Source organism: Colossoma macropomum, unplaced genomic scaffold (assembly GCF_904425465.1).
Source record: "Colossoma macropomum unplaced genomic scaffold, Colossoma_macropomum, whole genome shotgun sequence".
Taxonomy (NCBI): domain Eukaryota; kingdom Metazoa; phylum Chordata; class Actinopteri; order Characiformes; family Serrasalmidae; genus Colossoma; species Colossoma macropomum.
In genome coordinates this window covers 244,464-261,412 of record NW_023494810.1, presented here as the reverse complement: position 1 = coordinate 261,412, position 16,949 = coordinate 244,464, and the positions used below count along the sequence as shown (strand labels likewise).

The 16,949-nt window shown below is 41.8% G+C and overlaps 1 protein-coding gene across 9 annotated transcripts in view; it reads left to right on the top strand.

Moving 5' to 3' along the window:
* Positions 1–16,283, top strand: part of ece1 (endothelin converting enzyme 1) — a 69,821-nt gene extending 53,538 nt beyond the window's left edge. For 8 of the 9 annotated variants that reach the window (XM_036560073.1, XM_036560069.1, XM_036560068.1 and 5 more), the window contains 8 exons: positions 2,735–3,100; positions 4,086–4,163; positions 5,536–5,639; positions 5,771–5,881; positions 7,204–7,271; positions 9,145–9,335; positions 13,498–13,593; positions 15,677–16,283. In XM_036560073.1, the coding sequence (XP_036415966.1) occupies positions 2,735–3,100; positions 4,086–4,163; positions 5,536–5,639; positions 5,771–5,881; positions 7,204–7,271; positions 9,145–9,335; positions 13,498–13,593; positions 15,677–15,853 (1,191 nt within the window). In that variant the 3' untranslated portion in view covers positions 15,854–16,283. The remainder of the gene's footprint in view (positions 1–2,734; positions 3,101–4,085; positions 4,164–5,535; positions 5,640–5,770; positions 5,882–7,203; positions 7,272–9,144; positions 9,336–13,497; positions 13,594–15,676) is intronic. The other variant, XM_036560077.1, reaches the window with a different exon arrangement.
* The last annotated feature ends 666 nt before the right edge of the window (positions 16,284–16,949 follow it).

The window sequence follows — 16,949 nt, the reverse complement described above, 5'->3', positions numbered from 1 at the left end:
CTCGCAAGCTTAGTTGTGGAATAAATACAATTTGGGGGAGGACCATCTCTGAAACCCCTCCTCCTTCCAGTCTGACTCCCTATAAATTCCCATCTCGACTGTCCGTTTCCTATGATAATGTTTTTCACAATCCCTACCAAATCCATCTCCTCCGTTTCTCAGTCCTACTGCGGTTATATCGGCCCTACGGATCCAATCAGAAACCAGCCAGAACTCCAGCCCAAGTTCTCAGAGTTCTCCCCCCTCCTTCAATCATCAGTCAGTCTCCCCTCATACTGCCACCGCATACTGAAGGCACAGTCCGAGCTCACAAACAGTGCATCAGTGGGCGGAGACTGGATAGATCGATTAGCAGAGTCTGAATAGTTAATGATTAAACTCTTAATTGAAAGGAGGATAAAGGAGGGCAGAGAAAGTAGGAGGTGATATTTGTGGACTGACTGAGTGAAAACGAGTGTGTGACCATGGAAAAGAAGTGCTGCAGTGTGGTGGTGTGTTATCAGGAGGAGATCCTGTTCTCCTGGCCTCATTTTCCTTTAGGGCTGAAATAACAAACCGCAGGGTGTGTGTGTGTGTGTGTGTGTGTGTGTGTGTGTGTGTGGTGGGTGAGAAGGAAAGGAGGACTGATATTTCAGGACAGGACAGACTGTCCTGTTTCAGTGTTGGTCGTTTTGCAGTTTTGGCTTCTGCTGTTTTTTTATTTGATATTTTAAGCTGTTTGTCTCTAACTGTGCACACGAACGGTTTCCACATCACTTTACACTGTAGCTTGAAACGTGGCACTAATATTCAGTCTTACCAGCTTGTCCTAAAACACATGAACAACACTGTATCCATGAGACACGTCACACACCATTGCTCCAAGGCCACTGCCACATGCACTACCTGTTAAAAGTTTGGGGGCTTTTTGGGGGCTTTTTAAAATGGTTTTAACAAATCAGCGTGTTTTTTTAATCATATGCAGCGACTTAAAATTCCATCACTGTTCAGAATATCTTCATAATTCAGTCTGTTTGCTGAGACATAAACAGCATTATTGAGACTAGTTTGGTGTGAATGTGGAATAGACACTTGTTGTATTATTGTAGAGACACTTACCAACTCGGACGACTACAAAGCCATATTATTACACATTTTATAGCACATTTAACGGCAAAAGCTTATCACAAAGCAGAGTCTCAGTCATCAGGCAGTGAATTCATAACCATTTCATGTAGTTCCTTTCTGTGAGGGAGCTTTTAGAGGCATCAAACTCTTCTGAGGTCTGGTTCCCATCACTGGAAACAGAGCACTCCACATCACACCACTCTGAATGATTAACATCTTAATTTAACTGTGCAGAAATTCCCTCTAGCGTATTAAAAGAAAGCTGTTTAGATACTGACTGCAAAAGCTGCACAACTGAAAGAGCAGAAGCCAAAAGTCCCACCTTGGGAGCCCATTTTATACACTTTATATATTTTATATATGATATTTCAGCACTCGAACCTTTTTCAACTAGAGAACTGCAGGGGATTAGGGGTCGGGATAGTGGTAACACCCGTTCTGGGGACAAAATTAAAATCAATCCCATAGTGAGAACGGAAACGGTGCTAAAATGTCTGTTAACACTGCAGTCCGTGTGAATCCGTGTGAATTCTGTTTTTAGTGTATACTGTCAGTCCACAAACTCACTTTTGCATCAAATTTGATGTTTCAGTATAGCATAGTTCTGTGTCTTTGTGATGATCCAGCTCAGAAATCCAGTTCAAACACTTCCTGAATCTGTAGAGTCGCCCTTTCCATTCCATCTTATCACGAGATCATACGAGACTCACATCCGGAGTTATGAGCCTATGAAGAGGGGCTGAGATACATGTCATCTGCCTCTCACCGTGTGGAACTGGTGGATTCGTGTGTCTGTCTACATTCTGTGTGAAACTGACCAATGGACGCTCAGGAAATCACTAAGGACTGACCATCACGCCGGAAACCCTTCATTCTTCATTCAGTCCACATCGGAGACTCATGTGAAATGGCGTGCAGAGAGTTTACAGCTGCTGAAGCTGCTGCAGCGGGTTTGGAAAGTAGTGATGAAGATAACGGAGCATTTTGATATGAAACATATGAGGATCATGTTACATAAAAGAGCCTTTAAAATTCGAGAAAAAGCCCTCAGACCCCAGAGGGTTCAACAGATTCAAGTAGGACTTGCGTTTGGTCGTCGTTTCTCCAAAGCAGCTTCATGTGCAAAATTTTGAAGCAATTTGACCAACATTTCTTGAGATTCACCCTGAAGACTTTTGTACCATAACATTTTTCTTCATTTTATGTCATCATTGATCACCAAGTTGTGTGCATAAATCGCAGAATTCACAACAATATTATTTGAAACCTATTTTAAACCATTTTAAAGCCTTTTCAGGTGTAATACAGCAATTTTTAAGGCAAAAAACAAGAGAGCTAGCCAGGTACAGCCTAGCCAGGCTACAGTGTGGCAGGGTCTGTTCTCTGTAATAGTGACGTTGATGTTCCAGTGTAGGGAGGTGATTATAGGACACGACACAACACAACACAACACAACACAACACAACCCAACACAACACAGCAGTGCAGGAGTGAAGCTGACTTCACTGAACTGTGGATTCAGTGAGACGAAATTCCAGTGAAGGATTGGTTTTCTAAACTGAATGGATCTGATTAGTAGTGCTGATGCCTGTGTGTGTGTGTGTGTGTGTGTGTGTGTGTGTTTCAGAGCTGCACCCCCCGCTGGAAGCTGTGTGTTAGTGACACGGACAGCGCTCTGGGCTTCGCTCTCGGCGCTCTGTTTGTAAAGGCCACCTTCGCGGAGGACAGCAAGGCCTTTGTGAGTTTTCCTGACATTTTCTCTCTTTTCTGCCCTTCTTTCTTTTTTTCTCTGACATTTTCTCTCTTTTTTCTTGATGTTTTCTATCATTTGTTCTTGTCTCTGTTCTCTGATGCTCTCTTTCTTTTCGCTGCTTCTCCCTCGTGTGTCCGTCAGGCTGAAGATATGGTCTCTGAGATTAAATGGGCGTTTGAAGAAAGTTTGAAGCACGTGAGCTGGATGGATGGAGAGACCCAAAAAGCAGCCAAAGAGAAGGTGAGCGCTAAATGGCTTTGGGCAAAACTGGGGAAGAGCCTTTTCCAGCTACTGTGGGCTCCAGGACAGTGGCAGCATTGTTCACAGTTTAGAGTCCAGTGGCTCCACTGTACCCAGTCATTTGGCATTTAATGGTATTTATATGAATAGTTATTTTGTTTTATTTTACGGTTTTGTGATCTATTCTAGGGTTTGTGAAATGCATTATATAAATTCATCAAAAAAGGCCTTAATAATGCCTTTTTATGTAGCGGCACTGTTAATAGATGCCCGTTCAAATGTTCCTTTGGTTAGCAGTACATGATGTCATACTAACGTAAATATATAGTTGTTTAGTATTTATTTACTTATTTTCATTTGGTGATCTTCTGTAATGTGACCTTAGGAAAGGGTCTGTGTACGTAAAGTTATAAGGGCTCTTATTAGTGAACCAATATTGAAAATCCATATAATTAATATAATATTTGTACAGCATGCTTCATAACCCACCTTTGATCTAGACGTTTGCAGCTCTCCTATTTGTTCCTTGAATGGACTCTGAACCAAAGTTATATGGCCTTTTGTTAAAATACGCTGTATAACCCTCTGATCATGGTGAAATCAGTTGATCATGCTCCTACACTGGCTCTGTAGTGCCATCTGGTGTTAATATTAATGCATAGCAACTCCTGTTCCTTATAAAAAACACTTCATTGATTTATTGATTTCTAACAATCAAATTATCAGATGTCCTGTAGGGTTTTGTTGTGACTATTAACGACTTCCACCAGTCAAGTCAGGTTCCTTTGTTCTTGTTAAAGGAGGTGTTTTAACCTGCATCTGATGAAGGCTGTGAAGGCTGGAATGTCATGATAATTATAAAATCAATAAAGTGTTTTTATGAGTTGCTACTTTGTAATTCACATTTTTCTGCAGATTGAGCTGTTAAATAATAATATAATACAATAATAAACAGGACCTGACACTGACTAATGCTTTCTTTCAGGCAGACGCAATATACAATATGATCGGCTACCCAAAGTTCATCATGGACCCCAAAGAACTTGACAAAGTTTTCAATGATGTAAGTGCAGTTATGAAATATTCCACATCACTGGTGGTAAAAAAAACGCAGAGCCTTCTAATCCGTCTGTGATCGTAGAGAAGAATGTGTCGGATAAAAGATTTCAGATCAAAAGATTTTGCTAAAACAAATCATAAAATCGTTCCATCTGGGCGATTTTGTTAGAGTCTAAACCTATTAGAGGTCTATCTGACCTGAGCCTGACCAGGTCCAGCAAAATATCAGCTTTTGGGCCCTGGGCTCAGTTTCACATACAACATCGGACTTTTGCCTTTTTTGACATTTGTCCACCTGGACTCTCACTCTCTTCCTTCATGTAACTATATACACCGGTCAGGCATAACATTCTGACCACCTCCTTGTTTCTACACTCATTGTCCATTTTATCAGCTCCACTTACTATATAGGTGCACTTTGTAGTTCTACAGTTACAGACTGTAGTCCATCTGTTTCTCTGATACTTTGTTAGCCCCCTTTTACCCTGTTCTCAGTGGTCAGGACCCCCGTGGACCCTCACAGAGCAGGTACTATTTGGGTGGTGGGTCATTCTCAGCACTGCAGTAACACTGATGTGGTGGTGGTGTGTTAGTGTGTGTTGCACTAGTCTGAGTGGATCAGACACAGCAGTGCTGCTGGAGTTTTTAAACACTCACTGTCCACTCACTGTCCACTCTATTAGACACTCCTACCTTGTCGGTCCACCTTATAGATGTAAAGTCAGAGACGATAGCTCATCTGCTGCTGCACAGTTTGTGTTGGTCATCCTCTAGTCCTTCATCAGTGGTCACAGGACGCTGCCCACAGGACGCTGTTGGCTGGATATTTTTGGTTGGTGGACTATTCTCAGTCCAGCAGTGACACTGAGGTGTTTAAAAACTCCAGCAGCACTGCTGTGTCTGATCCACTCAGACCAGCACAACACACACTAACACACCACCACCACGTCAGTGTTACTGCAGTGCTGAGAATGATCCACCACCCAAATAGTACCTGCTCTGTGAGGGTCCATGGGGGTCCTGACCACTGAAGAACAGGGTAAAAAGGGGCTAATAAAGTATCAGAGAAACAGATGGACTACAGTCTGTAACTGTAGAACTACAAAGTGCACCTATATAGTAAGTGGAGCTGATAAAATGGACAATGAGCGTAGAAACAAGGAGGTGGTCAGAATGTTATGGCTGACCGGTGTATATCCTATAGCTGATTTTATTTGGGTCATTTCTATTGGCCGATTCACGCTGAAATGTTAATATAATGTAAAGAGCAACTGCCGTTTTCAAATGATACAAAAACATAAACAGAATGGAGTTACAGGGTTTTGATATGGCAGTGATGTATAATTAACGTGTCTAATACTGTTGTTGTGTCTCAGTTTGATGTAGTGTCGGACCTGTACTTCCAGAACGTCATGCACTACTACAACTTTTCGGGCCGAGTGACGGCTGACCAGCTGAGGAAAGCGCCCAACAGAGATCAGTAAGAACTGGACACGTTCAGCTACCGAACACTGCAGCTCTTTCCACACCAACAGACACACATGCTTTGATTACCAGCAACTACGCTTACCTTAAAAGATTAAGAGTGAGTTTTGCTGTTGTGTCTCATAGATGGAGTATGACGCCCCCTACAGTGAACGCCTATTACAACCCCACCAAGAATGAGATGGTACTTCCTGCAGGCATCCTCCAGGCTCCGTTCTACAGCCACGCATGGCCAAAGTAACTTCACACACCTACACACTCCTCTCTTGCCCAATCTCCTCCCTCACCCACACGCCTCCCTCGTCCACACGCCTCCCTCACCCACACGCCTCCCTCGTCCACACGCCTCCCTCACCCACACGCCTCCCTCACCCAGTCATACAAGACCAGGCTAGTGTGCCTTTGAGTTGGGAGAGACTTGTAAACCAACACTAAAAAACACATTAACCACTCACTGATAAAATCAGACAGAAACAGTGTAAACTGTGCATCGTTTAGCTTGAATAATCATTATTTTTCAGCCTGTTCCAGATACTGTGTGCGCTTATCTCTGCAACAAGGGGAACTTTTCACACTTGCAGCTTAAACAGCAAGCTGTCTTATTTCACTGAAGGGTGGGACTTTACTGCCATAAGAGTTCCTAACGCTGCAGTGATGCGTGTTCACCTCCTGCCTGAAATACTGATACTGAAACATTATACAACAGTTAGTTTTGGCCACGCGAGCTGATTGGATGAGCAGTGTTCTAACTGTGCTGTTATTTCACCATAACATCACGGTTTTTCACAAACACTGTATCACTCCACAGAGACGCTGTTGCTAAGCAACGACTTTGACAGCTGTAGGAGACGCTCAAGACATTTGAACGCTTTTACTTCTTACTTTGCCACAAACAGAAAACGGACACTTTTAGGATCACATTTGACCGACAGCCGATTTGGTCAGACTCTGAAGATGAGACGACACTAAATTCCCAAACTGTCATCACCACTGAGCAGCTTTTCAGTCGGCAGCTGAGACAGAAGAACAGCTGAACAACCTGGAATCAGCCAGAAATGAACCCAACACCATTCGCCAAACTAAATGGGCTGTAAGATGCTTTACAGACTGGCTGGAACAAAACAACATTAATACTGATCTGGCAAAAACTGACAAAACTGAGCTGAACCTGATATTGCGGCAGTTTTATGGCTCAGTCTGTACTTCAGAAGGCGAGACTTACAGCAGACTGAGCAGCGAGTGGGCGGAGCTCGTTACTCTGACGTAGCAACAAGCTGCTCGTTAAGGAACTATAATTTGGTGAAGGAACTGCGAACATTAAAACATATTAAACGCCGCGTTCACGGCCCAGTTTATTAATTTATTACTGTATTTATTTAACTGTAGTATTAAAGCAATAGAACACTCGAGGAGTGTGTTATCACCAATAACATCACGGCTGTGATGATCTACAGTGACCAAATCACAGCCGTGATGTTATTTCGCGATAACACACTCCCTCTGTGTTCTATAGCTGAATTAAAGCATGTTCAGTAGAATTTTGCTCTGTTCTCTTTTAGAGCCCTGAATTTTGGAGGCATTGGTGTTGTTATGGGACATGAACTGACCCATGCTTTCGATGACCAAGGTAACCAGTTCAAAAGAAACTGATTATAGTAAAGAATGGATGTTTTTTTATGTGTACAGGTTAAGTAGAAGGAAAAAGGGTCTTTATTATTCACACAATAGATGCTTAGATTCTATGGAACTACATGGTGGTATGGCCACATTATTAGAAACCCCTACCTTGTAACTCCATCTTGGTGGTGTACAGTTAAAGACTGTAGCCCTCTAGAACTTCAGCGATGGTCATTTTCTGACCTAAGTTGATATTTTTGGGTCGTAGTCTATTCTCAACCCAACAGGGACACTGACGTGTGTATAATTACAGTATTTTATCTACACTTTATGCCCAAAATATATCCAGACACCTTCACATTCAGCACATGGTCATTCAGTTGTGCATACAGCACAGCTTGTATAATCTCCATAGAAAGCATTGCTAATAGAAAGCGACGGTCTGAAGCAGCCAGACGAGCCTAAAGTCATCATGCCCAATGTGAAGTGTCAGCTAGAGGGGTATAAAGCCCCCCACCATAGAGCTGTAGAGCAGTGGAACTGTAGTCTCTGGAGTGATGGAGCTCCATCCAAGACTGTGGTATGAGTTGGAGTGATCCAGAACTGACCATCCAACATCAGTGCCTGACCTCATTAATGCTCTTGTGGCTGAGTGTAATCAGAGCCTCACACGGGTGTCTACAGTCTTTTGGACATACAGTGTATTTGCAAAGATTTATGTATTTCAAAAGTGGTGATCAAAACTACATTATGGAAATTCGTCCCTGATATTCATTTTATTATAACTTTATGCTCTACAGCTTTGTGATTATGGAGTCATCTGTTCATCTTTCAGATCTGCTCCTCATTTTTACAGCTTACTACAAATGAAAGCTGCTGCAGGCAAAACAATAATAATAATAATAATAATAATAATAATAATAATTTATACATTTGGCAATTTTGCATTTACAAACAACAAAATAGTTTTTTAACTCACTGTGTGTTGGGCTGTGTGTTGGGCTGTGTTGGGCTGTGTGTTGTGTTGTGTGTTGTGCTGTGTGTTGTGCTGTGTGTTGTGTGTGTTGTGCTGTGTGTTGGGCTGTGCGATGTGCTGTGTTGGGCTGTGTGTTGTGCTGTGTTGGGCTGTGTGTTGGGCTGTGTGATGTGCTGTGTTGGGCTGTGTGTTGTGTGTTGGGCTGTGTGATGTGCTGTGTTGGGCTGTGTCTTGTGTGTGTTGGGCTGTGTGTTGTGTGTGTTGGGCTGTGTGTTGTGTGTGTTGGGCTGTGTGTTGGGCTGTGTGTTGGGCTGTGTTGTGCTGTGTGTTGGGCTGTGTGTTGTGTGTGTTGTGCTGTGTGTTGGGCTGTGTGTTGTGTGTGTTGGGCTGTGTGTTGTGTGTTGGGCTGTGTGTTGTGTGTGTTGGGCTGTGTGTTGGGCTGTGTGTTGTGTGTTGGGCTGTGTGTTGTGTGTGTTGGGCTGTGTGTTGTGTGTGTTGGGCTGTGTGTTGTGTGTTGGGCTGTGTGTTGTGTGTGTTGGGCTGTGTGTTGGGCTGTGTGTTGTGTGTGTTGGGCTGTGTGTTGTGTGTGTTGGGCTGTGTGTTGTGTGTTGGGCTGTGTGTTGTGTGTGTTGGGCTGTGTGTTGTGTGTTGGGCTGTGTGTTGTGTGTGTTGGGCTGTGTGTTGTGTGTTGGGCTGTGTGTTGTGTGTTGGGCTGTGTGTTGTGTGTTGGGCTGTGTGTTGTGTGTGTTGGGCTGTGTGTTGGGCTTGGCTGTGTGTTGGGCTGTGTGTTGGGCTGTGTGTTGTGTGTGTTGGGCTGTGTGTTGTGTGTGTTGGGCTGTGTGTTGGGCTGGGCTGTGTGTTGGGCTGTGTGTTGTGTGTGTTGGGCTGTGTTGGGCTGTGTGAGCAGGGAGGGAGTACGATAAGGATGGGAATCTGCGCTCCTGGTGGAAGAACTCATCGGTCGAGGCGTTTAAGCACCAGACTCAGTGCATGGTGGAGCAGTACAGCAACTACAGCATCAACAGCGAGCCGCTCAACGGCAAACACACATTAGGAGAAAACATCGCCGACAACGGGGGCCTCAAAGCGGCGTACAAGGTTTGTCCAAGCCTGGGGGCGAATTATCACACGTCTTCAAACACTTCAGAATACTGAACCTACTGTTCAGTAACTTCTGTACATTATTTAGTAGCTATGAAACTCAGTAATAGTAGTTCTGACTTAATCCACCGCATAGTTACAGCGCAGCCCAACCTGCTAACACACAGTCCTGCTGGTATTGAGTGTGGTCTTCAGTCTTGCCCACACTCTTGGTAGGAAGATGGTTCTCCAAGGGTTCTTTGCATAATGAAAGGGTTTTTTTTTAGATTGATGAAAAATATGTATTAATGTGCTTTAGGCAGTTCTATATAGAACCTATATAGAATGTGTTTTAGATGGCTCTATATATAGAACCTTTTTGAAAAGGGTTCTATTGTTACAAGCTTGACATCATAACAATAGCAGAGCCTTTTTTGGGCGCTACATAGAACTTTTTTTAAAATGTTCCATATATAGAACCATCTAAAGCACATTTTCCATCAGTCTGAAGAACCCTCTGATGATGATGCAGAGAACGCTTTGATCATGCAAAGGGTTCTTTAAATGTTCATGGTTCTATATGGAACCATTTTCTTTACTAAAGAAGCCTTGAGGAACCATCTCTTTTCAGAGTGTATCTGTGGAAAGTTCGGGAAGATGACAAGATACTTTACTCCAGACTAATCAGCCAATCAGGTCACTCTCTCACACACACACACACACACACACACACACACACACACGACTGAACTTTTCCTAAATGGAGTGATTTTAGTATTTTTAGAAGTCTAGAGTTATTATTGTCATTAGTTATTTATGATATTCTGTAGTTATATTCCATCAGTTATATTTGTGTTATTTTATTAACATGAAAAATCATTTTTATAATTACTGAGGAATTACTTTATTAAATACAGTCAGTTATTTAATGAGTTGCGTGTGCATTTGACGTGTTTGAGCTGCGTTTTGATGTAAAAGATAAACATGAAAATGAGGAATAATTAGTATGAAATTCTAAACATGTTTGTTATCATCGATAATAACTCTGATTTCTAAGGGTTGAAAAAGACTAAGCAGGTCAGTGTTTGTCCTCCATAACAACACAGAGACATTAAGATCCTCATACTCCTCCCGTTCACTGCCCGGGTCTGCCCAGGACGGAAAATCAGGGCATGTCCCCCTCGCTGTAAATCCTCGAAAAAGTGACAGGTGGTCCTCTGGCCACGGTCACATTCTTTCCACCGGGCAAAAAGTCATAGGTTAGAGTTACGGAGCAGGACTGCTATCAGAAAACATCTCACAGCAGAAATAATCAGCCCTGGAGCAGCAGGTCAGCTCAGCTTCAGCTATAACAGGACATGTTTTATGACAGGACGGTTTTATGGTACACAACACCAAAAGTGCAGGACAGTGGCAGACAAGTATTCACTGTACTCCCTGGCCAATTTATTAGAAACCCCTTCCTTTTAGCTTGCTGGTGTAGAGTTAGAGACCCTCCTGTATATATAGTGTCCTTCATCAGGGGTCAGTTTCTGACCACAGAGCTGCTCTTGGCCACTCTGGACCTAGCAGTGACACTGACCCCAGCAACACTGCTGTGCCTGACACACTCGTACCAGCACCACACAGGACCATGTCGGTGTCACTGCTGTGATGAAAATGCTGTAGATGGGCTACAGTCTGTAATACACCAACAGAGTACACAGTGACTGGACACACTGCACTGTCAGACTGTAAACTACTATATAACTGCTGTTGTGCCTGCTACTTCTATATTTTATATACAGTGGTGTGAAAAAGTGTTTGCCCCCTTCCTGATTTATTATTCCTTTGCATGTTTGTCACACTTAAATGTTTCAGATCACCAAACAAATTTAAATATTAGACAAAGATAACACAAGTAAACACCAAATGCAGTTTATAAATGAAGGTCTTTATTATTAAGGGAAAAAGAAATTCAAACCTACAGGGCCCTGTGTGAAAAAGTGATTGCCCCCCTGTAAAAACATAAATTAACTGTGGTTTAGCTGAGTTCAACTTCCCTAGCCACACCCAGGCCTGATTACTGCCACACCTGTTCTCAATCAAGAAATCACTTAAATAGGACCTGCCTGACAAAGTGAAGTAGACCAAAAGATTCTCAAAAGCTAGACATCACGCAGCGATCCAAAGAAATTCAGGAACAAATGAGAAACAAGGTAATTGAGATCTATCAGTCTGGAAAAGGTTATAAAGCCATTTCTAAAGCTTTGGGACTCCAGAGAACCACAGTGAGAGCCATTATCCACAAATGGTGAAAACATGGAACAGTGGTCAACCTTCCCAGGAGTGGCCGGCCGACCAAAATTACCCCAAGAGCGCAGCGACGACTCATCCAAGAGGTCACAAAAGACCCCACAACAACATCCAAAGAACTGCAGGCCTCACTTGCCTCAGTTAAGGTCAGTGTTCATGACTCCACCATAAGAAAGAGACTTGGGCAAAAATGGCCTGCATGGCAGAGTTTCAAGACGAGAACCACTGCTGAGCAAAAAGAACATAAAGGCTCGTCTCAGTTTTGCCAGAAAACATCTTGATGATCCCCAAGACTTTTGGGAGAATACTCTGTGGACTGATGAGACAAAAGTTGACCTTTTTGGAAGGTGTATGTCCCGTTACACCTGGCGTAGAAGTAACACAGCATTTCAGAAAAGGAACATCATACCAACAGTAAAATATGGTGGTGGTAGTGTGATGGTCTGGGGCTGTTTTGCTGCTTCAGGACCTGGAAGACTTGCTGTGTAAATGGAACCATGCATTCTGCTGTCTACCAAAACATCCTGAAGGAGAATGTCCGGCCATCTGTTCGTGACCTCAAGCTGAAGCGCACTTGGGTTCTGCAGCAGGACAATGATCCAAAACACACCAGCCGGTCCGCCTCTGAATGGCTTAAGAAAAACAAAATTAGGACTTTGGAGTGGCCTAGTCAAAGTCCTGTCCTGAATCCGATTGAGATGCTGTGGCACGACCTTAAAAAGGCGGTTTATGCTCGGAAACCCTCCAATGTGGCTGAATTACAATTCTGCAAAGATGAGTGGCCAAAACTCCTCCACAGCGCTGTAAAAGACTCATTACCAGTTATCACAAACGCTTGATTGCAGTTGTTGCTGCTAAGAGTGGTCCAACCAGTTATTAGGTTTAGGGGGCAATCACTTTTTCACACAGGGCCCTGTAGGTTTGGATTTCTTTTTCCCTTCATAATAAAGACCTTCATTTATAAACTGCATTTTGTGTTTACTTGTGTTATCTTTGTCTAATATTTAAATTTGTCTGGTGATCTGAAACGTTTAAGTGTGACAAACATGCAAAAGAACAAGAAATCAGGAAGGGGCAAACACTTTTTCACACCACTGTAATATGCTGATTACCTACAGTCATATGCAAAAGTTAGGGCTCCCCTGATCAAAAAACATGCATTTTAAATCAGTTACATTAAATCAATAATACGTTTAACACATCCTCTACAGAGAACACACTTCTGCACGTCAGTGTACAGTTAATGTTTATTTGCTGAATTTAACATATTGGAAAAAAGAAAAGATCAAATATGGTCTGTGTTAAAGTTATGACACATTTTATATTATTTGATCATTTATTTTTTTGTAATATGTTAAAATAAAATATAAATTATGAACTAAAATTAGCAGTAAAACCATATTTAAGTGTGTTCTCTAACTACAGCCCACTCATACTACAAAATAAGAGAAGGCCTTATGGCTGGTTTGATTGCTCATCCATTCTTATTTGACTTTGACCCATTGGCCGCTGCCTTATGCTTTACTTAACAGGGTCATTGTTTACAAATCTAGATGATCATGAATTATTATTATTATGATTATCATCATCATCATATTATAATAATTTAAGTACATATTGTACAAATTATCATTACAACAAAAGTATCTAAGATCAGTGATTATCAGTGATTGTGACCAGATTACCATAAACTATAACTCTACTCTGCTGCCTTTTTGCACATAGTAAACTTGTAATACTTACAGTAAAATATGACTAAAATATATTATGTTTTAATACACACGACATATATACAGTTAATATACAGTTGTATGTAAATGTTCATATTTCCCCAGTCATGTTTTGCTGAAACACCCTCTAGTAACCACCCTGTCTTGATTTGCAGGCCTATCTGAACTGGATCCAGAAGAACGGAGAGGAAGCCACACTGCCAGCCCTGGGAATGACGAACCACCAGCTGTTTTTTGTTGGATTTGCTCAGGTTTGTTTCCTTTCTCTCATATTGCTGTTCATTAATGTCTACTTGTGGTTAGTTTATAATATGGTCTGCCATAAACTGGGTGTTTGATAAATGAGCATATTATACACAGCAGTGCAGAAGTTTGGAATCAGCATTTTCAGTAAAATAAAACCAGGTTAGTTGCACAAAAATATATCAAATCGCCAAAGTACTGAATGGCGGTCCGAGGAGTTACCGCTGCGCCACCAGGGGGCACAGGTGAAAAACACCTCAATGAATGGGAGGTGATTAAGAGAGGAAGATCAGCTTTATGTTTCACCTGTTTGCTCTTTGTAGAACAAACACGTTTGGTTTGGCTTGGAGTCGTTTCCTGTTTAAGCCTTCTTTATGCCTTTTAAGTAGTTTTGGGGCAACTTCTCTCGTTTTTCAGCCCTCTTTTCTTTTCTTTTTCTTTTCTTTTTTGTCTAAATACCCACCTGGGCTAAGTACCGTACCCGTCACCCCTCTACAAAGGTGTGACAAAGGGCTGCTGTTTGCCACGGCCTTAAGTAGAGGAGTCCACTGGTGTGCCAGGTTGGGCCTAATCAGCCCGAGGGCTTCTGGGAATTGGAGTTCCCTGAACTGGTGGTGCCTCACCGCCGTCGCCCTCTGCTGGCGGCACAGGCTGGACCCTTACATGTTTCCAAGCACATTGTACATATTCACCAATTTAAGCGCTAATTTGTTACAAAAAGAACTACGATATAATGTTGAACCTCAGTACAGAAGAAGACAGAGACATTTATCACTCCATTTATAACTCCTTTTACATTTATGAACTAAATTGGACATAAGAATGACAGAGTTAGTACAGAGATGAATTCTGAGGTCACTAGAATGATAAAAACTCTTAATGTCTATGTGCTGAAAAGTTAAAGGAGAAGAGACACTTTTCAGTCTCTTACATATTTACAGAAAAATAAATGTTCAGTAGTTTCGCACTGTGAATGACAAAAGCTGCGAAAGCATTTTTAAAACCAAATCTACCACAAAGACGATCATTAACAGAGTAAAGAGAGAGTTTTCCTTTGCTTTGAGAGGGACAGGAAGTTTGAGGTGTACTGTAGTAACCTTGACCCACATAATGGGTCCATCATGTTATAACAGAAGGTTTTGAACCCTGCAGATAAAATTTCATTTATTGCCCTCCTCGTCCACATAGTGTTACATATTAATCTATTAAATCCAGTCCATCAGTTTGTATTTTAGCGAGAGATAAAGATATACTGGGATGTTCCATGGAACCTTTTATCCTCAGAAACAAAGTTAAACTGAAATAAACTCAATAATAGACAAATAGTCACCATCTTTATCTAATGATCCTTATGCTCAAACCAGATTGGTTTAAAAGTTGATTTCCTCATCACCTTAGGAAAATAATAATAGCGATAAATCTCTTATTCCAGTGCAAATCAATCAATCAATCAATCAGCCTTAATTTAAACTTGGAATACATTGAGGGAGCCCCTCATTTACAACGTAGCCGAGCAATACAGGAATCAGGGATTGACAGTAAAAAATAAATCAAATGTTATAATAAAATAATAAAAATCATAATACTAAAATTTAATAATAAGAAGGTAAAAATCAATAACCTATTAAAATTACATTATAGTAACTTATCAAGTAACACAGCAGATAAAAACATTAATTAATGAAATAGAATAGAAGAAGACAATAAATTGACAGTAATAAAATAAATCAAAGGAATAAAAAGAATGATAAAAAGTAAAGAAATAAAAAGTACAAAAGTACAAAAGTTCAAGTAAAAAGTAAAACAATAGCCAAATACCAGAAATATAAAAATGAAGTTCAGTAAAGTCAAACAAAGCAGTGTCAGGCTGTGTGGAGGTGGTTAGAGACTAAACGTTTGTGAGAGTTTTAGTTTTAGAGTTTTACAGTTTCCTGTGATGAACTCCAGCTCGCTGGTTCTGTAGCTAAAAGCAAGTATTGCGAGGTAAAAAATGATGCTTAAAGATTATTTTCTAGAAACGCTAAGCTTGCTGATTAAATCTAGAGAGCTGGTTTTACATTTCTGTTTATTTTCATCCCTCTGTTGTTGAAGGTGTGGTGTTCAGTCCGGACCCCGGAAAGCTCCCATGAAGGTGTAATCACGGACCCCCACAGTCCCTCGCGCTTCAGGGTCATCGGCACCGTCTCCAACTCCCACGACTTCTCTAAACACTTCGGCTGCAGAGCCGACTCACCGATGAACCCCAAGCGCAAGTGTGAACTGTGGTGATCCCAGTGAGCCCCGTCTGACGGGCAGCGGAGGAAACAGCCCTGCCCGCCCTTTGCTCTTCTCTCAGGGTGCCTTAAGTGGACTGGAGGCTGGAGGATGTTCAGTCACCTGGGGTTTCGTGTGAATTCTCTGAGGAACTGAATTGAAATAGGAGGAACTTTGTAAACACTGGAAGACCTGATAGTTCTAACATGGGAGGAAGGACAGTTAACAGTAGATATTCAGGTTTTGTACATATAGACATATATATGCCGTTATCGTGTGCTCTTATTTTTCTAAGGGGGAATAATATTTATTTTCTTCCAGTGTTTTTTGTCTCTGGGGTAAGGTGGAAACTTTATACCAAAATACTGGTTTAACAAACTGAAGTCTCGCCGATAGGAACTAGTGACAAAAGTCTGCGTGTGGTGACAAAAGTCTGCGTGTGGTGCACTTTTGGAATGTGAATGAATGAATGGATGAATAGAAATGGTCTGAAACTGTAAAAAGAACATTTTCTTAGGTCGCATTTAAAAGTTTTTAGGGCCACTGCACACTGGACACTGGACACTGCACACTGGACACGCCGTGTCACAACGTACAGCATCCAAAAACTCAAAACTACTGTTCTTAACGAAGGTGTGAGGTTCAGCGTTTCACCGTTAAATTAAAGCCATATTGAGACCCTGGTAGCTAAAACACTGGCAGCCATGAATGCAGAGACAGTTCACAATGACAAAGTATCAACGTCGACTGGGCAGCTCACCTGTTGTGTTGTGATTGGCTGTCATTTTTAGGTATTTTCCAGTCAGTTCATGAACATTTTCGTTTTGTTTACAGAACCAGAAACGACCGTGCGTCAGTAACACAAACCAATGTGTGATTTAATGCAGCTAAACCTCTTCATTCAGTTAACACTGCTGGCACAATGCTACCTCCCATTAGCATTGCTAGTACCAAGCTAACCATGGTTCACCTGAGCAATTCATGACATTTGTTTCAGTTGATGACTGATAGACATTCACTTCATATGTCAGGAACATTTTGTAGCGTTTGATAGCTAACAGGTTATTGTGACAGTAGAAAACTGATGACCCATGTTGTTCACCTGTATAGC